General features: G+C 34.7%; 1 protein-coding gene across 1 annotated transcript in view; it reads left to right on the top strand.

Moving 5' to 3' along the window:
* The window catches only part of LOC107753655 (membrane-associated guanylate kinase, WW and PDZ domain-containing protein 2-like), a 106226-nt gene that overhangs the window by 39775 nt on the left and 55174 nt on the right, over positions 1-11277 (top strand). The window contains exon 3 of the mRNA XM_016569862.1: positions 9510-9629. Coding sequence (XP_016425348.1) covers positions 9510-9629 — 120 coding nt within the window. The remainder of the gene's footprint in view (positions 1-9509; positions 9630-11277) is intronic.

Raw genomic sequence — 11277 nt, 5'->3', positions numbered from 1 at the left:
ATATATATATATATATGTGTGTGTGTGTGTGTGTGTGTGTGTTATATTATATAATAAATATAGCAGTTATTATACAATTACAGTATATATGCACCAACCTTCTTATGCTTTAACACGTTCTTTTAAAATCGTATTTTGAAAGTCTTGTTATGTAATTGATCTTGTTGTGATCTTGTTTGTTTTTCCTCACTGTAGACCAAGACAAAAATACTGATTTTATATATATATATATATATATATATATATATATATTTGCAGCATGAAATGCTTGAAAGCATGACAGTGTTAGTCACAGTTAGTAGCTCGCTGCCACGTCTGACCCTCTGTTTTAAAGCCCTGGATTGAACTGATTCTCTGACGCAAAAATATTCCTAAAATGCTCTTTGTTTACGGCCACCCTTGCCTTCAAGCGCTTCTCTCACAGGTCAGCACATGGACATGAGAAGATCAGTTATACAAGACTGCCATGATGGATGTGAAAGCCAATAGAAAAGGGATTTAACTCTGATTTGTTGGATCACCAATGTGTGACCTGCTGGTTGGGCTGAGTAAATGTATTGATTTTCAGATTAATTATTTTCATTTGATCCAGTTGAATTGCACCTCAAAATAACAGATAATCATTAATAATAATAATAATAATTTTATTAATATGTTGTTGTTTTTAAATAAACAAAATTTTAAATTGTTTTTTTTGTAAATGTCAGCTTTATTTTAGTATCATTGAGATACTATTATAGTTTTTATTTTTACATTTTGCATTTTCATCTCAATTTTAATTCAAGTTTTAGTCGTTTTGTTGTTTAGTAATTTTGTTTTTGACATTTTTAATAGTCTTCATTTTTAATATATGTCTAGATTTCCTTAATTTTTTTTTTCAGTTTTAGTTATTTTAGTACATCAAGTTAAACTACATTAAAATGAGAAATGTTTTCTTGACAACTAGCTCAAAATTTGTAGAAAAATTTGAAAGATTAAAAAAAATATATATATTTTTTAAAATAAATTTTATTTTATTTCCAGTAACAAATTATTAATTAATGTATTTATTTTATTATGGTTTTAATTTTAGTTTCCGTTTTAGTTAACTATAATAACACTGGTTAGGATCCCATTGTGGTGTTGATTCAATCTTAATATACAGACATTTTGTTCAGCTTTTGAATTAATTTTTGAGAAAACTGAATTGATATCAATTCATATCAACACTTTATGAGTCCGAATCTAAATGAATATGGAAATCAGTTTGGATACCCAGTGCTTCTCTTAGTGCCTAGTTATAAGACTTTTGGTTGCTGCTTCATTACAAGTTTTTCAGTCAAATGTAAGTTCCTCCAAGTGAAGGTTCACCTTATTAGACTTGGTTTCTAAAGGCATTTGATGGCATTCAATCCATTACGGTTCACCTACGATGTGATGAATCACAGGTTTAATCACTCAGTAGCAGCGTTTCAATGTATAGCCATGATTGAAGGGCCGTTTCCTGCATCGTGTCCAAAAGCGCTGTGCCTCGTGTTTGCTGCTAAATCCCCTGGGTCGACCCATATAGGCTCATTCACTCCAGTGCACCCGTATCTCACATATGCCTTCACCTCTACTCACCCTGAGAGCCGTTTACCTCCATTCATTAGCGATTCAGCGCACAGAGCAGCACTGGGCTTCAAGGTTGGACTGACCGCAGATTAGAGGGAACACGACCCCCCCGTCACGAGTGTCAGAGAGGCTGCAGGCCATTACAGGCAAATTTCAGGCCTTCAGCCCGGCACTCATCAACGCCTCAAGCGCTTCCACAGACGCTACACAAGGGCAGGGCCTCGGTGTCAGCCTTCATCCAGCTTCAACCTGCATAGAGTCATTTGTGCTGACTGGAAATATATTTCAATGCTCGATTCTTTCATTAGTTTACCTGTTTCGCCTTCTTTGACTTCTCAAAGAAGGACTTCTCAAACCTCCCTGCTGTTTGGTGGGGCAGTGCTTTTTTATCTTTTGATGTTTGGTCTGTTGTTCATTCAACTTGGCTACTAACAGTTTAATTTGCAAGGACGTTATACTTTAGTCCTGTCCCAAACTCAACTCAATCTTACTGTGTCAGGCTGCTCTATAGATTTATATTCATGACAAATGTCTCTGATACAAAATGTAAAAAATTACATTAAAATGCACTAAATTGTTGCATTTTAGTGGTGCAGTTTAAAATATTTGTGTATTTACACAGTGAATATTTCAATGTAAAAAAAAATCACACTGCATTTTATCATTAAAAATTCAAATTGTTCATTCATCAAAAAGTTCATTAATAACTTTTCAGAATTCAGTTCCAAAATATTTAGGAATTTTAAGTTTTTTTTAAGTTTTTTTTTTGAAGACTTTATTATTCTACAGGTGATAGTAGTAATATAATTGTTAATAATTAAATAACATATTAAAACATACAACATATTAAATTATTATATTAAATAAATAATTAGTTAAAACAATATCTAAAACTGAAATCTTTTTTAAGAATCTAGCTGTCTAGCTTTCTGAAAAAAACAAAAAAACAATTCTATATACCTTTGAATGGTAGAGTATATCTTAAAACCTTTTTAAACCCCACCCATATCCAGTTGTATCCGTATATATAAAGAGATAATTTTGCAATTGCAACAGTTACATACATGGATAAGGCTTTGCTGCACACTAGTATCTCACACAGTGTATTCTGGCTTGGAAGATAACAAACAAGAAAACATCCCAATGCTGTTATACTTTATATGCACTCTTTATTACGTTGCTCAGCAAGGCAGATTCGAGGACCGGAACTTACTGTTGTATAATAGGATTTATAACTTGGACATCAACTTATATCTTCTGTAAATTCCATAATCATTGCTTGCAGTCAGATCTTAATCACAGGCCTGTAAGCAAGTAATTACAGATCTGGGCAATGATGACATTTAGTTTTCTCTGTGCTACACTGGAGCAGAATCTAATTGTACACAGCATCATTCCACCATTTCACTGCTCTTTTCATCTGCCAATGAGTAGTTTAGTTCATAGAGCCCTAAAGCAGTTGCCTTTACAAGACAGTGAACATAAATCTTAAAAATGCCCCTCAAATATATATATATATATATATATATATATGAACCTATGTATGTATGTACATATTAGTATTTTATTAGTATTAGTAATTAGTAACATAATTGTTATATTATAATTATATAAACAGATCATTTTTATATTATAATTATAGAAATATTATACAAATAATTATAAATTAAAAAGAAATATTTTTTTTAGATAATGTGCTTACTTCAATCTATTAGTGTACGTTCTTCGAGCAAAAAGCAATTATATAGTGCATTTTTCCTGTTACTGACAAATATATATTTGGGAAAGAGCGTTTGGTTTGGGTTTATTTTGCTGCATCACAGATCAGTCTTCTTGGTGAATATGGTTTCTGCACGCTGTTGTTTATATGAGGCTTGTCTGCGTCTGTCTGGAGCATCAGTTGCCAGGGCTTTGTTTAGCAGGTGGGAATGTCACTCGCAATCCAAGTGATCCAAAGAGATGCTGCTGACGACTTTAAAGCAGAGAATTCCTGAGGAGATGAATGGAGACAGCGAGAGAGGCTAAGAATGAGCTGCTGTGGCTCAGAACTATGAAGTAAAGCCAGAGCAGAGGTGCCTTTTGTATCCTTGCGGTTGATTTGCTTTGACAGGGAATTGAAGCAGGACGGCGGAGCCTCTGCAAGTGCGAAACAGTCGCACCTGAAAGATTGTTTCACATGGGAAGGTGAAGCTGATATAAGGAGGTAATCAAGCAGAGAAATGAAAACAGGTGAAGCTGGACGCAATTTTCTCTCATCATTTCTCATAATCACATCAGCCATAATCGCATGAGAGTGAGCGGAGAGAGAGAAACTAAGCCAGTTTCTATTCCCTGTTATAATCAGATTTACCCCATGGATGTATTTAATCAAGGCTCTTCAGGTAGTCATCTGAACAGATGCATTAGCCGAGACAGATCAGCACCCACCTCAGGCTGATGATGTATATTTTGTAATATAAAAGCTCTTTGAGGTGAAGTGTATAATTTATTTTCCACTAGTTGGAATACAGAGGAAAGGTTGGTCTCTTTTTAAAGAAGACAGTCAGCAGATTATTGCAGAAGTGTTTCAAAAAATTTAAATATCAAAAAGTTATAGAAGTTTAAATTTACTATAAAGAAAATGCACTGTACAATTTTTTATTATATTTTATATAAAATAAATATTTTACATAACAGGTTTTACTCTAAAATTAAAAAGTAAGTAAAAGTAAAATTAAAAAGTAAAATAAAAAAAAGTAAAGCCTTATGTCTAAATATGTTATGTTCCAAATTTGAAGTTGATATGAAAAAAAATTGAGGTTTCTTGTGAGATTTTATTTAGGGCGTTATACCATAAATAGCCACCGGGTGCCATAAAAACTCCAGTGAATTTTTTAAATGCATTTTTCTGTCACAAATGTCTAGATTTCTCTGTCAATATTACTTCTACCACAACCAACAAATATGGAATCCTGAGACTCAGACCTTTCCAATGATATGTTTTATGTCAAGATTATAAAAAGTTTTGATTGTAAAAGACCGTAATGCATTTTGTAACATGACACTTGACACCACCCGCAACGGGAGGAGACGCCAAAAGATTTTAAAGTACCATTTCCATGGTAACGCAATGTCTGATTTCAAAATGGTTTTCACAGGATGAATCTTGGGCTTCTATGCTTTCAAACGATATTTAATTTATGATAATTACTAAAATATTTGATAGAGAAAAAGGACAACAAAATAACAGGTGGGACGGTGACAGTACGGTGACAGTTAAGGGGTTGTGTAAATGAAAGTGTATTGATTTATTGTTTATGTCATTGCTGTTAAATCTTGCCATTAAATACGTATTGTTTGCATAATCTTCTCTGAATGTTGTAAATTAATAAGATTTGATTAAATCACAAGATTTGTTCTCCAAAAGAAAGAGATCCCACCCCAAATACTTAAGGAGAAAACTGTACAGTATTTCCATTTGATTATTAAGATATAAATATTCATGATGCATATGAATATCAGCAAAGCTTCCGTGTAATTTCCTCTGTGTCATGTTTAGCCCTTTGTCAGCATACAGATGCAGGCATTTGCGCATTTGAATTGCCTTTGTCAGCGCATTATGTTTCCCTGGACATGCACTGTAAAAGTGTGTTGTCGGAACACTGAAATCACTCCTCCATAGAGGCCTTTACATCTCTGAGATGATCCACACAAATCTGTAATGACACAGATGGATAAATACATATGGGATGAATTTAGGAATGGTGGTGATTTAATGTTAGAAACAAATTCTAAATTATGTTTGTTTAGCTGTTAGCATTGAATGCTAAAAACAAGAGAAACCAAGATTGAGCTAAAGCAACTTGTGTCTGTCTGTCTGTCTGTCTGTCTGTCATTCTCTGTCTGTCTGTCTGTCATTCTATCTGTCTGTTTGTCATTCTATCTGTCTGTTTGTCTGTCATTCTATCTGTCTATTTGTCTGTCTGTCGGTCAGTCGTCTGTCTGTCTGTCTGTCTGTCTGTCGTTCTATCTATCTATCTATCTATCTATCTATCTATCTATCTATCTATCTGTCTGTCTGTCTGTCGTTCTATCTATCTATTGTTCTATGTTTATATATTTATTTCTATTTATTTATTTTCTTAAAAAATAGTTGTGCTTCCCTATGTAAACTTTGCCATCAGTGCTGGGGTGTTGTAAATGTTACCAGGGTATTGCTATGTGGTTACTAAGGTTGTTTTCAGTGCAGTGCTACAGTACAGATACAGCTGTTAGATGGTTACTTTTAATTATTATTTGTATTGCACTAATATTAACATGCTAGAATAATTGACAGTTCAAAGAAGGCCTGTTGCTTTGTACAGCTTATGCACAAAATATCTTCTCGGCATTAGGCCGTCATCTCGGGGGAGCCACTGAATTTGTAAAAGGATTCACAGCTACTATATTTAGGCTCATCGCTGGTGAAATGATGTTCAGGTGAATATCCTTGAATATTTAAATGTTTTAGACCACAATGTGCCATTGCTGTCTGCATATTACATAAGCTGTGTGTAATGCACTCGTCTCTCATTCCCAGTCTCTCTCTCACTTAGTAAAAATATTAGTTTTGTCTTACTTTCATAATTCAGCAGTACCTTCACCTCTCAAAACAACACATATGGTCTGTCATTTTAGCCCTAAAAGCAAAATGGACTTTTCCTGTTCAAAGACTTCACACTAGTCCAGAAATACACTCCAACCTTTGATTTCCAGATCTGAGGTAATGCATATCTGCCTTCTGAATCTGAAATGAGCTCCTTGACTTTATAGTGAAAAAGTGTTATTTAAGTGTGTCCTGAAAAAACAGATAGATATAGGCAAAAGCTTTTATCAGCACTGGCTTGAAAGCTTTCCATATTATATAAGCAAATAATGTAGAAGCTAAAAATCTGTTGGGACTGATTTTTTAAATCTGCTTTAGTTGGAGACATGGCCCAGCGGGTACAGCATATGCTGCTTGTGCGGGTGTTATGAGTTCAAATCTGGCTCGTGTCAGTTCCTGATCCTGAGTTTAGGTGTATCTAGTCTCCAAGCAGGTGTTTAGTGGGTTTAACTGGTTGGTCAGCTGGTCTGCCATCTTGACCAGCTGAAAATGTGTCCAGAAACTCCTTATAGTGCTCAAAATAAATGCTATAGCTTATTTGCTGTTAAAAAGTGTTTTATTTTGTTGAATGTGTCCATATTCTATTTATGACTGGGAATATTATGGAAATTATAATGAAAATGATGTCTGGGCATGTAGGAAGTTTATCTCAGACAGTTTGATTCATTGTGATGGTGTCAGTTTAGCAATTGTATGACAATAACAGCCAGAATGATGTCTGACTGGACTATTGTTGGTTCCATATGTGAATGAGAATGCTTTATCCACAGACAGTTCAGCTCCTGTATGACTGACTGAATCTCTGCTGTTCTGTTATATTCATTGCTAGCGGCTCACTGATAGTTTTCTTAAAGGGACAGTTCACCCAAAAATGACAATTCTGTCATTAATTACTCACCTTCGTGTCGTTCCAAATCCATAAGGCCTTGGTTCATCTTCGAAACACAAATGAAGATATTTTTGATGAAATCTGAGAGCTTTCTGACCCTGCATAGACAGCAACGCAACTACCACGTTCAAGACCCAGAAAGGTAGACTGGACTATTGTTGGTTCCATATGTGAATGAGAATGCTTTATCCACAGACAGTTCAGCTCCTGTATGACTGACTGAATCTCTGCTGTTCTGTTATATTCATTGCTAGCGGCTCACTGATAGTTTTCTTAAAGGGACAGTTCACCCAAAAATGACAATTCTGTCATTAATTACTCACCTTCGTGTCGTTCCAAATCCATAAGGCCTTGGTTCATCTTCGAAACACAAATGAAGATATTTTTGATGAAATCTGAGAGCTTTCTGACCCTGCATAGACAGCAACGCAACTACCACGTTCAAGACCCAGAAAGGTAGTAAGGGCATTGTTAAAATAGTCCATGTGACATCAGTGGTTCAACTCGTGAACGTGTGTCGAATACTAACATGGAATGAAAGAAACTGTTGAATAAAGTTGTTATTTTTGTTTTTTTAGTACAGAAAAAGTATTCTCGTAGCTTTATAAAATTAAGGTTGAACCACTGATGTCTATTACTACCTTTCTGGGTCTTGAATGTGGTAGTTGCGTTGCTGTCTATGGAGGGTCAGAAAGTTCTCGGATTTCATCACACAAATATCTTAATTTGTGTTCCGAAGATGAACGAAGGTCTTAAGGGTTTAGAACGACATGAGGGTGACTAATTAATGACAGAATTTTCAATTTATATATATGTACAGCATATATATATATATATATATATATATATATCATTTTTATTTTTCCTTCATAATATATTTGATTCTCAATGTTTCTGATTTTCTCAGTGGCATTTCATATTCATTTTATGTCTCCTTGGTTGCAAGCTGACTGCTATTATTGATTAAGATCATTAGCCTCATCCGATGACCCATCCGTTACATCTGTGCTCACTCTGTGAAGTCAAATCAAATCTCGCTATTAATTACCCGCCTGATTAATCTTAAATTGTCCTTTGAATTGCCAGAATTAATAAGAATGCTAAATTAAATAAAAGTACCCTCATTTCAAATGCACTGTCATTTTTCACAGAAACTTGAATTGACTTTTTGATTTAGTCAGCTTCATATTTTTATGGTTCACATGCTCAAGTATTTTCCCCTCGGTATTCAATAATAAATGTCTGTTTCACGCCTGATTATTGGTCATGATAGAATGTCATTAAAGCCAACCTGCAAAAGCAAACAGCAGGGATGGACTCTTTCTCTTGCTGGGAAGTTCACAAGCCAAAAGCTGGATGATTTTTTTTCCAGACTAAAAGTTTTGAGAAATCAGAGATGATTTGGTTGAGAGTTTAAGGGACTGGATTATGATATCGTTGCTAAGTATGCATCTTGCAAATCCCCATTGCCTGATTTCTTAAGAATGTTTGATTACCCTCAGAAGACTCAGCCTCAGTTAATGCATTAATTATGCACCCAATTTACATAAACAGTCAATATGGAACTTGAAAACGACACTTTGCGAGTTTTCACAGTTACTTTATTGCTTAGTGTTTTTTTAAGTGACTGTTTGTCCTTATTTGGTTTTAAATGCTGCTCCAGAAAATACCAGACCATTTTTATTTATTCCTGTGATGCAAAGCTGAATTTTCAGCATCATTACTCCAGACTTCAGTGTCACATGATCCTTCAGAAATCAATATGCTGATTTGGTGCTTAAGAAACATTTTTTTTTATTAATGTTGAAATTGGTTGCGTTTATTAATAGTTTTGTGGAAGGTATTTAATATAAAGTTCAAAAACCTGCATTTATTTGAAATGGAAATCTTATGTAACATTATAAATGTATTAACTGGCACTTTTCATAAATTTAATTCTGAATAAATCTATTAATTTTTCCCTCAAAAAAAAAAAAAAAAAAAATCACACCATTCTGGCTATATATGTGTGTGTGTTTTTCCCCCTTAAACTGAGTTATTTCTGCGAATAAACTCCAGCTGTCCATTTCAGTGGATCTGATTCAAATTCAAAATCAAAATGCTTTTTTTTTTTTTTTAAGATGTTTTAGTTAAAATATGTAGATAAATATTGCTGTTTATTACTGTGTATCTCTGAATAAATATATTTTATAATTGTGAAATATGCTTCAACTTAAATTAAATTTTTATTGTATTTTATGTCTTGCAAATAATTATTAGGCTTTTACCTTGTGAATCAATTGTATCATAACTTACTGTGATACTTTGACAGTACATTTCTGTGAGGCTGTATTTTACTTAGTCTTGTGTATAGCTTAAATATTCTGACAGACATGATATGTGTTTTTTTTGTTTTGTCTGCAGGCACAACGAGACAGCCCAAAGAGGGGGAGGTCCCAGGTGTGGACTACAACTTTGTGAGCGTTGAGCGGTTTATGGAATTAGAGAAAAGTGGGGCTTTGTTAGAAAGTGGAACATACGAAGGTAAGTGAAATATACTGTTAAACCTCCCACATCCCAATAAATCACTACCTCTCCAAATAAAGCGTATAAAACACCTGTTACACTATTGCGGCCTGGAATATGAATTTCCTTAAATTTGCTCCATGTTACCGCATGAAGGAGCACATATCTTTGACATTGAGCAGAGGTATTCAGAACTAGTGCAGTTTGGTCTCTTGAGTGCTGACACTGGGGTGTGTGGACTACTTTCAGACGCAGGTTTCTTTTCTCTTCATGAGGCGAGGAAGATCCTTCCCATGACTCTGTGAGGCACAGCATCATAACAGCTTCAGTGAGAGACAACTTGGTGACAGACATTGAGAATAACAGCAGAGAAAGACAAATATGATGTTTGTTGAAATTTTTTGATGTTTCTTCATATTCTTCATATTCTACCACGTGTAACCACATCAGCCCAGGACCTCCACATCCAGCATCTTCATGGTTGAGCTGCACTAGAGAAGGCCACGAGTGTTATCACTATGTTATCTAGCTTTCCCAAGGCAGATGAACTTAGAGTGGTTACAATCATCCTGGTTTAAATCGTGCTCAAATTTATTTGATTTTGACGCAATATTTTCACTGAAGCTTGCAGGCGGCTATGGTAAGGGGCGTGACATTTCCCGACCAGGCGCCGAGTGGAGCCAATCACAACACACACTGGCCCAGCTAACCAATCACAGCACATTTCGTATTTCAGAAGGCGGGCCTTCATTTGATACAGGAAATATTCGAGCCGTTCATGCCAGACTGGGAAGAGAGGTATTGCAATAGTGTAAACTGTGTGAAAAATAATGTGTTTTTCGAACAACCTAGTATGAGAGCCTGTTCTAGTACACCCCCAAAACAAAATCGAGACTTGTAAAGGAGCATAATAGGACCCCTTTAAGTCAGTGCCGATAGCCTCGTGGCAGCACGCCAACATATAACTGTTGCACTATGGGTGTCCCGAGTTCGAATCCCAGCTCGTGGACCTTTCCGACCCCGTCCCTCTCTTTCTCTCCAATTTCGCTTCCTGTCAGTACTTACTTTCCTATCAAAATAAATGCAAAAAGACCAAAAATAAATCGTAAATAATAATAATAATAATTTTTAAAGGTGGCGAAATTAACCTTTAGCAGATACACTACTGCTCAAGTTGTTTTTTTTTAAAGAAATTAATACTTTTATTCAGTAAGGATACATTAAATTAATCAAAAGTGACAATAAAGACACTAATAATGTTGATTTTAAATAAATGCTGTTTTTTTTAAACTTTATATTAAATAAATGCTGTTTTTTTTAACTTTATATTAATGAAACATTGCTGAAATAAATGTATCAAGGTTTTCACTAAAATATTAACTGTTTTTAACATTGATAATAATAATAAGAAATGTTTCTTGAGTGGGAAAACAGCATGATACAATAATACATGAATGATCAAGTGACACTGAAGACTAGGGATGTAACGATTAACCGCGAGCCGGTTGAAAATCGATTTAAATATGTGACGATTCAAATCGGTTGAGATGCTAAACAAATCGCAATTCAATTCGGGGTAGGAGTTCATATGAATGTATGTCTGAGGGGAACTTACTGTCTTTCGATGGTATTTTTTCTTTTCCTCTTGCCTCTGTATAAAGCATAT

The sequence above is a fragment of the Sinocyclocheilus rhinocerous genome, unplaced genomic scaffold (assembly GCF_001515625.1).
Source record: "Sinocyclocheilus rhinocerous isolate Xijiao unplaced genomic scaffold, SAMN03320098_v1.1 scaffold200, whole genome shotgun sequence".
In the NCBI taxonomy this organism is placed as follows: Eukaryota; Metazoa; Chordata; class Actinopteri; order Cypriniformes; family Cyprinidae; genus Sinocyclocheilus; species Sinocyclocheilus rhinocerous.
Note: the sequence above shows the minus strand (reverse complement) of the source record. Positions and strands in the feature narration are given on the sequence as shown.